Source organism: Vulpes lagopus, chromosome 3 (assembly GCF_018345385.1).
Source record: "Vulpes lagopus strain Blue_001 chromosome 3, ASM1834538v1, whole genome shotgun sequence".
NCBI lineage: Eukaryota > Metazoa > Chordata > Mammalia > Carnivora > Canidae > Vulpes > Vulpes lagopus.
In genome coordinates this window covers 86,252,175-86,265,135 of record NC_054826.1, presented here as the reverse complement: position 1 = coordinate 86,265,135, position 12,961 = coordinate 86,252,175, and the positions used below count along the sequence as shown (strand labels likewise).

General features: G+C 34.7%; 1 protein-coding gene across 7 annotated transcripts in view; it reads right to left on the bottom strand.

The window, feature by feature from the left end:
* Positions 1-12,961, bottom strand: part of RYR2 (ryanodine receptor 2) — a 726,974-nt gene that overhangs the window by 116,235 nt on the left and 597,778 nt on the right. For all 7 annotated transcript variants that reach the window (XM_041747478.1, XM_041747480.1, XM_041747481.1 and 4 more), the window contains 3 exons: positions 8,493-8,553; positions 7,041-7,279; positions 5,291-5,372 (listed from right to left, as the gene is read on the bottom strand). In XM_041747478.1, the coding sequence (XP_041603412.1) occupies positions 5,291-5,372; positions 7,041-7,279; positions 8,493-8,553 (382 nt within the window). The remainder of the gene's footprint in view (positions 1-5,290; positions 5,373-7,040; positions 7,280-8,492; positions 8,554-12,961) is intronic.

The following is a 12,961-nucleotide window of genomic DNA, read 5'->3' as shown; positions in this document are numbered from 1 at the left end:
AAAACATCATATGCCTTCAATAGCAAAGTCCCTACCATTTAAAAAAGGCTAAATTATCTATTGTTAAAAAGAAGACCAAAATAAAAAAAATAAAATAAAAAAAAGAAGACCAAAATCACAAGAAAAACCCTATCAAATCCCCCCAAAAGTTTGGACACTTCTTTCTGTTTTCCTTTTTCTTTCTTTCTTTCTTTCTTTCTTTCTTTCTTTCTTTCTTACTTTCTTCTTTCTTTTTCTTTTCTTTCTTTCAGATCTTATTTATTTGAGAAAGAGACCAAGAAAGCATAAGCAGGGGGAGTGGCAGAGGGAGAGGGAGAAGCAGGCTCCCCACTGAGCAGGGAGCCCAATGTGGGACTCAATTCCAGGACCCTGGGATCATGACCGGAGCCGAAGGTAAATGCTTTAACCCAGTGAACCATCCAGATGCCCCATCCATCTTTTTTTTCTTAAACATTGTGACCTGAAGAATTCCTGCTAGGTGAATAAATGCATTGATAAACATTAAAAAAATAAAGTACTGGTACCAATACACTAGTACAATTTTTTGAAAATTTACTAGTATAAGTAATTTCAGGGTAGCTATGAAATATTAAGACATAATAAATACCAAAAACTATTAATAACATTCAAAATTCACTCATCATTTTTAGGGAAGGAAGAGGTTTAAGGAATCATTCTGTGATGAATTGATGCAGTGCAGGGTATGACCCCAAGTTCCCCCTGCCACTGACAAAAATTCTCTCCCTCAGTTACCTATGTAATCCAAGGATTCACTGGGACTTTATCAAATATAGAACAATATGAGAGTTATTTCATATATTATGACCTCCTTAAATTATTTTATATAAATGTTTTATATTCAAAGTCAATAAAATGTATCTAAGTGAGAAAAGACTAAATAATTCACTTAGGTAGTTCTAAATTTCTGCCTGAAACATATATGATTGCTTAAAATTAATAATGCCCCTAATATTTTAATTAAAGATGATTGGACATTTAGTCAGCTAAGAGAAAATACCCCTTCATAGAATAACACTGAACAACATAGAGAATCTATAAACATAGAGTTTAATTCAAATACTGAAAAATATTTCATTATTAAAAGTAATTTAGGATATCAAAAAATTACAAAGGGTACAGGCTTTGATTCAGATAGACCTGAATCCCAAATTAATTTCTAATACTTGTATCACTACAGGAAAATTACTCACTCTTTTTATGTTTTGCTTTCCTTGCCTAAAAATAATTCTGGACACAGAATTACAAAAAATTTTTTTTAAAGATTTTATTTATTTATTCATGAGAGAGACACAGAGAGACAGAGGCAGAGACACAGGCAGAAGGAGAAGCAGGCACCATGCAAGGAGCCCGACGTAAGACTCGATCCCAGGACTCCAGGATCATGCCCTGGGCTGAAGGTAGGCACTAAACCACTGAGCAACCCGGGCTGCCCAGAATTGCAAAATTTTTGACACATATTATGAGTTCCGTAAGTGTTTACAAATAATGAGAATATATTTATTCAAAAATCTGATACCCTAAAATGTTTCATGTATGACACCAAAGAAATTTATTCCCTTACATCTTACTGGACAAGTCCTTTCATTTTGTTAAAAATTCATATGAGCCTATTTAATAATTTACTTTAAAATGTTGATTCAATTAGTAATTCTCAGACCAACTCTGATCATTTGTGTTGGTATTCTAGAAATAGCAATTTTTTTAAAGGACTCTCATTAAAATAGCTACATGTTTCTTTTTTTAAGACTTTATTTATTCATTGAGAGAGAGAGGGCACACACGAGTAGAGGGAGGGGCAGAGGTAGAGGGAGAGAATCTCTAGCCGACTATGCGCTGAGCACAGTCTGATGCGGGGCTCGAGCTCTTGACCCTGAGATCACCATTTGAGCTGAAATCAAGAGCCAGATGTTTAACTGACAGAGTTGCTCAGGTACTTCAATATCCACATTTTTCTCAGTCACAGTGTCACTTTTTCTTTTTCAAAATATCTTTTATTCATCTTTTGATTTTCATTTTTATATTCTCCCCAAATGGCTTTATAATTGCAAACAAAGAAAACATATATCTTTTTTTTTAGAACCTAACAAAAGGACCCCAAATTTTATTTAAAAAAATACAGAGATAAGAAGAACAACAATATCAGCACTGCTCAGGTAATGAGAGAATTTGCATTACCAGATATCAAAATGTATTACAAACTACTAGCAGTTCAGGATGCAGGCTACTGACCTAATCATTTACAAAATCAAATAATAGAACTGAATAGATTCTAGAAATATGATTTAATAAATGTTACCTCAGTATATGATAAAAGTTTTGTTTTAAATCAGCAGATAAAAGACATATTTAATAAATCATAACTTGGGCAAGGAGTTGGGGGATGAATGAAACAGGCAGAGGATTAAGAGGTACAAACTTTTAGATACAAAATAAATCACAGAGGGGCACCTCGGTGGCCTGTTCAGTTAAGTATCTGACTCTTAATATCAGCTCAGGTCATGATCTCAGGTCATGGGACCGAGCCCCACATAGGGCTCTGCAGAGAGGAGCCTGCTTGAGGATTCTCTCTCTCTCTGCCTCTAACCCTTACCTGACTCACACACTTGTACACTCTCTCTCTCTCAAATAAATAAATCTTAAAAAAATAAAGTCAAAGAGAGGAAAAGATGAAAAGGGAATACAGTCAATAATACTGTAATAATGTTGCACAGTGACACATGTAAGTATATTTATGGTGGTGAGCACAGAGTAATGTATATAATTGTCCAATCACTATGTTATATGCCTGAAACTAACAACATTGTATGTCAATTACATTTCAATTAAAAATCAATACTTTCCATGTGGGAGATGATTTTAAAAATTTAATTTGTGTTCCATGTAACACTAAAGAGGAATAGGAAATTCAGAATCATTTCTAGTAAATACCCTTCTTACTCCAGAGATGATCATTTTAGACTTTTTCTACTTTCCTCAAACATCGTCCATTTCTTTCCTCAGCCATCACTTGGCTGAGGCATACTTCATAGAGGAAATGGAAGCTCTTCATACCTGATTTATCTACTATCTGCCTTCTGTCAAATGGAGGAAAGTTCTGATCTTAAAAAATCATGTTCTAAAACATACATTCTTGAGTACTCTGTGTTATTCTCTTTATTGTGTGTTTATTCACACATGAAAATCTGCCAATATTACATTTTTCGCTTGCTTTTTTTGTTTGTTTCTCCATTAGGTATAAGCTCTTTGAGAGTAAGGATCTATCTTGCTTAGTGTTGTATCACAGAATCTGGAGTTTAATACATATTTTTTGAGTGAGCAAAGGATTAAAAGGCTAAATTTAAACAATTGAAGAATGAAAAACCTAAGAGAATAAGTGTTTGAATTTTTAGCTGTTATGAGCATGGTATAACCTATCTAAAAATATTAAACTAAGAAGAATAAAAACCCATGAAATAACTGATAGGTTTATATAACAATTAAAATTCCCATGTCATAGACATTATCTGTACCTAGTTTTACAGATACAGTTTTTACCTGTTTTACCGGTATTTTTCTAGATAATCACTAGAAAGTTATGAAAATGCTAAAGTCACAGATGGTAGAAATAACAGGAAAGAGGTGTATAGTTTTAATACATAAAAATTCATTACTCGACAACACATTGATAGAAAAATGTACAACAGATATGAAAGGAAATTCATATAATTAAGAAATAAAAATGGCAAAGAAAACACAAAATGGCTAGGAATTGGGAATTAGGAAATTGCATTTGAAAAGAGAAATGGGATTCCATTTTTAACTATTATATTTTTAAATAGTAAAAAGAATAATAATCAGAAATGAGGAAAATGTGAGGAAAGCAGGATTCTCTTGTAAAACTTCAGTGTCAACTGAATCAGTTTTCTGAGAAGACTCATAATCCTTTAGTATACGCCTACTCTTTAACCTACATTTCTAAATTCTGAGAATACAGCTAAAATAAATAAAAATAAATATATATATAGAAAACTATGATCACAGATCTAGCATTATTTATGGAAATGAAAAAAAGCCTACAGTCAAAAATAAAGTAACATTTCAATAAATTATAAAACTTCTGTAGTATAAAACATTTTGAAGCTAAGAAAACCCATGTGAAAAAAGAGATTAACTAAAAAATGCAGACAAGGGATGCCTGCGGGGTGCAGCTGGTTAAGCACCTGACTTGTGATTTCAGCTCAGGTCATGATCTCAGTGTTGAGGGATTAAGCCCCAGGTCAGTTCTATGTTCAGCTTGAGTCTACTTAAGATTTTCTCTCTCCCTCTTCCTCTGCTTCTCCTCCCACCCATCATGTCTCTTTTTTTTCTCTCTCCAAAATAAATAAATTAATCTTGAAAAAAAATTCAGGTAAAAACCATGCAGTGTGAACTCAATTATCCTTTTACATTGACTTAGTCTCCTATTTCTATGCACTTGCCACCCTATTTAATTATTGATGATATAGAAGCTTTAATATTTGGTAGGTCAAATGACTACCCTTCCATTACTGTTTTCCTCTCACAAAATTTTATTGGCTAGCCTCATTAGTTATTCCTTCAAATGAACTTTCAAATTACTTCATAAAGTTCAATAAAAAACAGATTTCTACTTGAAATTGTCTTATAATTAATCATAGATTAATTTTGGGAGAATTTACATCTTTTCAATATTATTCCACCGGAATATCCTTTCATTTATTTATTTTATTTATTAGTCGTCTCTCTGAATGTCATTTTCTTTAGTCTAGACTTAAAAACTGCCTTTTTTCTCTTTTTCACAGAAAACTTTTACTGTAGCCACCGATGACCTCTTATTTTAAATGCACTGGGGAGACCTTATCTTGAACTGTCCACATCACCTGATAATCTCTTCCTCTTGAATGTGAGAATGTAAAAAAAAAAAAAGCCCATTTTAATAACTGCTTATATTCATGCTTATTTTGCTTTTCAGATATATAATAAGAAAGTGTTTTAGTAGGTATCTTCATAAAACTCATTCATAAACACTGTTAATCTTTACATTAAATATGGTCTTTACCATTATGGTTTATTATTTTTTTAACATAACTTGATTGACTCTTATTATTATGTCAATTCAAATTTAGCTTAACAATTGTTCAATTACTCCCAAGAAATCCAATATGTTAATCTGGCTGTTTAGTTTATAACTAAGGGAAAACTGAAAAAGACTTGAAATAAATAGAACACTTGAAACAATTACTAATTAAAAGCTAAATTTTTAAAATCTTACCTTTCCACATAAATACTTTTGCTGGTTCCCAAAGCATATAAACTAGTCAGAATTCTATAACATGACACTTGTACATCTTCCACTAAGGAAAAACAAAAATAAGAACAAAAACACTTGTTTTCATATGTTGTCCTAAGAAAGTTTAGCCTGAAACCAAAATTCCATATTGAGGGCATACTAATATTTTAACATTTAAAAAAACAAAATTAGAACAAACACGTATGTAAATGAAATATAAAAACTATTCTCTCAAAATCCTTAAGGAGCTGAAAACATTCTAAAGAATGTTTATAATTATTTAGAACATTCTCAAGACCATGTTTAAAAATAATTTTTCTCTAGATAGAAGAAAAAAGGATTTCTTCAAGAATAAAATTAAGCACAAGGCTATCTGCAAGAATAGGTAGATTTTGTCTCCCTGTTCTGAACGTATATAAAGACTGTGTCTTTTATTTTAACACCTATGTGAATAATATTAAAAATGCTAAAGGAGGTGGTAAGTTATATCTGACCTGACATTCAAGGTATAAGTTAGTCAATTCTACAGTGAGGCTAGAAAATAAAATAAAACCTTATAGATGATCTACGATCCATTATGACATTTTTAAGAGGCAAAACAAACAAACAAACAAACAAACTAGGAACCTTGGATTTCTAATTCCAACTCTTTTACCATTTCCTGGAGAATCTATCATGACATGAATGGAGAAATCATTCTTGTGCTCGAGACCTGTTTCCATGTCCACATTGCCCAGTAAGCAATGCTCCTACAATGGTTCAAGGAAATATTTTGTGGGTAATGCTTGTGTTACCCACTGAGTAATGTAGGGGTTTCCACCCAGCACTATGTTTTACCTGGGAGATCGACAAGGTTCAGGGTCTGAGCAGGTGTGGCTGCAGTCAAGACCCACTTGACCGTTTAACATGGGCTTCTTACATTGCCTTTCATGTTCACATCAGCAGGAGAGCAGGAAATCAGGACAGGCCTGATATTATTTTTTTCAACATTGTTTTGAGCATTCTGTGCATATTTTTTTTTTAAATTTTTTATTTATTTATGATAGTCACACACAGACAGAGAGAGAGAGAGAGGCAGACACAGGCAGAGGGAGAAGCAGGCTCCATGCACCGGGAGCCCGACGTGGGATTCGATCCCGGGTCTCCAGGATCGCGCCCTGGGCCAAAGGCAGGCGCCAAACCGCTGCGCCACCCAGGGATCCCTCTGTGCATATTTTTAATCATTATGGAATTCTAGGCAAAAACAGCTGATGAAATCCCCCATTAAAATAGACTGAAACCTATAAACAAAAATATGCAGGCCACCCCAGTGGACCAATGATTGAGATGCAGATTTTGTGTCAGTTGTCTTCATATTTGTTGGTAACACAACTTGTGGCTCAGAGGTGATTTGAAAACATTTAATGTTGCATGTCCCATGGTCAAACTGCATGGGAAAAACTCCATGGAAAGAGAGAACACAGAAATAGTAAAATTTGGAACCTGCACTTCGGCAAGGTGGAAGTGACTGCGCACAGCCACCATCTTACTGGTCCCTTCTGTGAATCCATGTGATTCAGGGATCTATCTCTATAAGAATGGTTTTTGTAACTCAGATGTCAACCTAATGTTCTGGGGTGGGAGGGGGGAGTGCATTTTAATGGATACGCAGGGTTTGAGTAACCAGATGGGCCCTTTACAAGTTTTCATTGTACTATTAGATAAGGAGACTCTAAGTAATAGATTTACATACATATTAGATCTTCTCCGAATTGATGCTGGCCAATATGCTCAAATAATGATGACAGCATCGGCAACAGAGCCACCGTGGTATAATTGATAATCTGAGTAACACCTTTGGGTTGGTTTCGGGTGTGGGTGAACTGGCCTTGCTTGAGATTCTCCATGGTCTTCTCCAGATCCTCCGCAGCATTGTCTAGAAAAGCTCGGAGGGCGCTTTTAACGCTTTCCAGACCAGTCTTCATCACTGTCCTAGGAAGGAAAGAAGGGAGAACATGTATCTTGAAACAGGAGAAAGTAGAATACAAATAAAACATGCTTCTGCTTTATGTTTGTTGATCCATTACATTCACTCAGTCAACTTTTTTTTTAATTCACTCTCAACTTTTTCAGTGCACTTGAATTTATAGCAGTATAGCTCTGTAAAATGCACTACCTTTCCAAAATGCCTTCATGGTCAATTTAATCAGGACCCAGATCAGTGCTAATGTTTTGTATTTTCTACCAGTGGTTTCAAAATTTGAGAGTGTTTGTTTTATTCTCTAACAAATCACAGCTTCTGAGCCAGTTTAGTTGATCCCAAATCTAACACAACTAGAATGTTTCTTTAGGCAATGTGTATGAAAGATGCATTTAATCCCAGCTAAACCCAGTCACCAGATGATCTAGATATTTTGTGCTTTAAGTGTAGCAATCAGCTTAATGAGCCTCCAAAGGCCGAACTTGTACAAAAGTGACCCTCTAATACCATTGTTTATAGTAAGAACTGAAAGTGTATAATAGCATCTATTTTCCTAATTTATTATACAAAACACCTCACATAAAATTTTCAATGTAAAAATAAACAGCATCATAGAATATACTCTGTAGTAGACATTTAGGAACTTTTACTTAGATTTATCCTGGATAATAAATGAAATAAATGTATGGCTTAAAGGCTGAATCGACCCTCTGAGATATACTGATTTCATATTTAGTCAACCTGTTGTATTTCCAGTCATGTTGCTAGGAGTTCAGGGTAGAAAGTACACACATTTAGGAATTGGTCTACTTCCACACTTACTATGCAATCTTAAGCTTCACTCCTCTCATCTGTAAAATAAGAATAAAACCCTGTTGTTCCTATAAAGCTAAATGTTACCACAAATGCGGAGCATGGGTACCACACCTAGAAGCTACTAAGACCTCTAAAGTTGGAGCTTACCATTTCTACTTCACATATATTCCCAATTCAACTCTCAGTGACATGTATAGATGCTACAGAAATTACTTGAAATTTGAATGATAATTTATATAAGATCATAAAAATAAAATGCCGTTGTATTAGTAATTTACAAAATACTTTTTCACACCCACACTTAAGCCTTTATTATAATTCTAAAGAATAAAATCTAGAGACAAAGTGAGTCTTAATATTCTTGTGTAGCATTACTACAGTCATTTAGACAAAAATATACCCTCTTACCTGGCATCCAAAGTCTGACCCAAAATATGAAGACAGTTGACAATTGATGTGGCATCATTTCCTAAAGAGGAAACAAAATGCTGTCAAATTGCCCTGAGGATTTCTCACTGTTCTTTTCTAAGAATATTTGTGTACCAAAAATTAGTCTATGGTACAACCCAGTAATAACTCAATTAAAAGGATTTTTTGATAGTCAAGTTTAAAATCATGCAGTTTTTCTGCTCAAAAGTGGTTATGCAAATGTAAGTAGAAAAGCAATAAAGCATGTCTCATCAAAGAGCTGACATACTCAAGAAGCATTCAAAGCACTGCGCCAGGCTGAAGTGTTTAAACTGAATTCTTCAAATATATTCACCTCCCCATACTGGTTCATCTTCTTTCTAAATCATATTGTATGTCAACTTTTAAAGTGAACTCCTATGTTTATGAGAAAAGGTGAGCTAATAGTCTAATAAATTTAATTCCCCTTTAGTTATCCGTGTCTCTGCTTTCTTATTCCATTCAGCTGAATTAAGATGATTCATCTGCCTGAATGTTTTGGGTTTTGGTGAAAAAGAACCACCAAAGGATCAATGTAAATAAGCACTATTGGCTGAAGAAGTTAAATCCTATTCTTATGTGCTATTTAAAATGGGAACAACTTTTCTAAAAAGATGAAATTCATCCATCTTGATTGCACATTTTATTAGTACAGAAATACGAATTATACAATTACTATATAACTTCACTGATGTAAAGATACATAAGAGCAAATAAACAGAATGATAGATCCATAGTTACAAAGTAATTTGACCACTCACAATACAGTCTGATGTTATTACTTCCTCATTTTATACTTTGCTATTCATAATATGTGTAGTCATTTCCGGGGTCCAGAGGTTAATAACTCCTATTTGAATGTAAGTATTTATAACATTTGTGTACATTATACTCTTTATGCAGCAACACAACAAAAGGATCTTAAAATGAATTAAATATGCATGAAAATTTGCAACTACCCTAGAATCTGGACAAGCCAGTTTAGTGACATGATACAAATAAGAACAAAAAACAAGGTATTTATTACTAGACTCTGAGTTCTGAGATAAAATGTCCCATTCATCATCTGCTTTGATTCTCAGAAATTTTGGTAATCATGAAGACAAAATCAGCAGAAAGGCAGAATTTGTTATGTCCTTGTCTACTGATTAGTGGCAGTCCTAGGGCTTCTGCAGTTCATAGAAGTATTATTCCTTTACTTATTCATTCACTTAAAAAAATTATTCATTCACTCAGTAAATACTTATCAAATACCAGGCATCCTCAAAGTTCCAGTAATAAGTAAAAGACAGTTTAATGGCACTTATATTCTAATGAGGGACACAGATAATAAAATATTAAGAAAAAAATCAATATGAAACACATTAGGTACACTAAAATAAATATTTTATATTTGTAAACTATATTAATTATATATAATTAATTAATTTATGTTATACAACTAATATATATTAGTTGTGTGTATATATATATGTGTGTGTGTATATATATATATATATATATATATATATATATATATATATCAGAGAATGATGATTGGGGCAACTGGATAGCATAATAGGGCAAGTGGTCATGAGGCTTTTTCTAAGAAGGCGGCATCTGAGCAAAGATTTGAATGAAGGAATAATCATGCATAGATCTGGGAAAAGGACCCAGGTGGAGGAGAGAGCATGTGCAAAGGCTCTGAGGCAGAAAATGAAGCTGGTGTTCCAGGCAAGGAAGTTGAGGTGGCTAATGCATGATTGGAGATTCAGGGGAAAGAAGGAGGATATGGGGTGGAGAGGAAGGGAGTAGCCAGGTTCTAGAGCCTTAAAACCCAACCAAGAACTTTGGTTTTTGTTTTTTAAGTGTGATAGGGAGATATTCTTAAGGTTTTGAACAGGATGGGATCTGATTTATATTTTAAAAGGATTAAATCACAAGGTGCAAAATTCTGGAAGGGCAAGAGTGGAAGTTGGTTAGGAAGCTACTAGAGTCATCTAGAATCAGAAGACTGATGGCAGGAAATTTGGATTAGGATATCTGCAGTGAAGATTTGCTTGTGGACTGCATGTGAGATGAGATGAGAAGGAGTCAAGAATAACTTCAAGACTGTTTGGGTGAGCACTTGTATGAGCCATTAGGTGACTGGTGGTAAGATTTCCTAATGTGGAGAGGGCGTAAGAAAGGAGCAAAATGAGGAGGGTGGGGGTAGGGTGCTCTGCTTTGAACAGGTTGATAGTGATGGGCTGGCTAACCTCAGGTAGAGAAGCAGAATAGGCAGTAGATGCACAAAGCTGTAGTGCAGGGAACAGATCTGAGCTGGAGCTATGCATTTGAGCACCATAAGCATACAGATACTTTAAAAACTCGTGGGCCTTAATAAAATAAGCCAGCTTGGGCATAAATATAGAAAAAAAGGGTCTGGGGGCCTCCAATGTTTAGAAGTGTGAAAGATAAGTAGAATGCAGCACAGAAAAGGAGAAAGAGAAGGGCTCAGGAGGAAAACAGGACACAAGGCAACATGCAACTATTACTAAGCATCAAGTCAGAGAGGCTGGCCTCTCCCTCTCGTCCTAAAATACACAGTTTTTTTTTTTTTTTCTTACCCTCCTAGTCTGCTGGCTCCTTCTATAGATAACCAGTATTTGTACTTTGTACTGAGCCTGACCAGGCCTTTTTCCAAAGGAGTGGTGGGGTATTTTAAACCTCCATCTGTAAGAACTCATGAGATGGGATTTATGTTCCCTGCTGAAGGCCAGCCCTTAGGACTGGCATATGCAGTGTCAGGCATAAAGCAGGCATTCAGTTGAATATTGTAAGTTGTGAAGAGTAGGAAACAGTACCAGTGGCCAGAAAAGTTCTGTTGGTCAAATGAAAATGCACATGATAGATGTGAATGTTCTGTGATTGTCAAGTCACAAGCCATAAGCTCCGTGAATCGACACATTTTGGTGTGCTCCATGTGAGGTAGAGTATAACTTTGAAGGGAAGAATCTCAGTGTGAAAAATGGTGAGGAACAGACCCTAAAAGATGAAGGAAAAGTGTTCATTGAATTTTCAACATTTTCTGGTGTAGACCAAGCAAAAGTATCTGTAATACCAGCAGAGGTAAACGGTAACCTAAATGGTTAGTCTCAAAGATGTAAAGTTTTTAGTAAGGGTTTCAAATAAAATAAGAATTGCCCACACTCTGCCCTTCTTAAGGTTCTCCAGATAACCATCATTAGAAACGTACATCATGCTATCAGTAAGAACAGGAAAGACAAAGTGTAGTATGATGGTAAAATTTTAAAGTGATAATTGTATTTTCATGTAATTACTTCATTACTCAGACTAGAATAAAAACCAGAAGTTTGATACTTTTCAACTCACACTCTTTCAAGGTCCAAACTACTTCCCTTGTCCTCAAACACTTAGAAAAACACCTGTGGATTGCCTCTTTGTCTTCAAGGTTGTATGTTTGCATCAGTGTGTAAGCATAAAAGGCATATAATTAAAATTGTAACTCATCCCTGAATCTACTAGCAACAGACAGCAAGTGTCTGGTTTTTAAAATCTTTGTACTAACTCTATACAGTACTACAACTCTCTAAATAAAAATAACAAAGTTAAAGATGTTTGAGAGTCAAAATACTCTTTTTGTATTTTACTCCCAGATTGTTTTGTAGTTTTTAATATAAGGTTTCTGTAACTCAGGAGTTATCAGTGTTTTCTGAAACGTGACATACAATGTCTTGCTTCTGCTTTGCAATCTGATATACATCAGTAGATGAGTATTAGCAGAATGTTGACTTTCCTTCCATTGCGAAAGCAGTAACAACCATTCTAAGTTTTGTTCTTCTCCCTTCTTTTGTGACTTGCAGTAATACCTATCGTATTCTCTCCTCTGAAGAAATGATTCATCTTGACAAAATCCTCATTAATAATGTGGAACAAAATTATGCTAGAGTTACAAATTTCTCTCAAATTATGAGATAGAGAGAAACTGGAAAGTGCCACAGACTTGATCACTTCTGAAATCTGCACAACTAAACAGAATAAAATTATTGAAACTTTCACTCAGTGAGAAGTTTCGGTTAAGCTGAAAATATATTTTACATAATTCCATATTCTATTCATTTACGCAAAAGTCAGGACATTCTCTGATAGAGATATCTTTAAAGGAAAGAAATATCTGTATCACTCTAATATGGTTTTCTGATATTATCTTTATTATAGGTATTTATTTATTCCGGTATTTCTGACCTCATATATCTCTCACTAAGAAACAGGTTACTTCTGGGGCGCCTGGATGGCTCAGTCGGTTGAGCACCTGCCTTTGGCTCAGGTCATGATCCAAGGGTCCTGGGATAGAGCCCCATGTTGGGCTCCCCACTTAGGGGGGAGTCTGCTTCTCCCTCTGTCTCTGCCTTTCCCCCTGCTTGTGCTTTCTCTCTCTTTAAAATAAA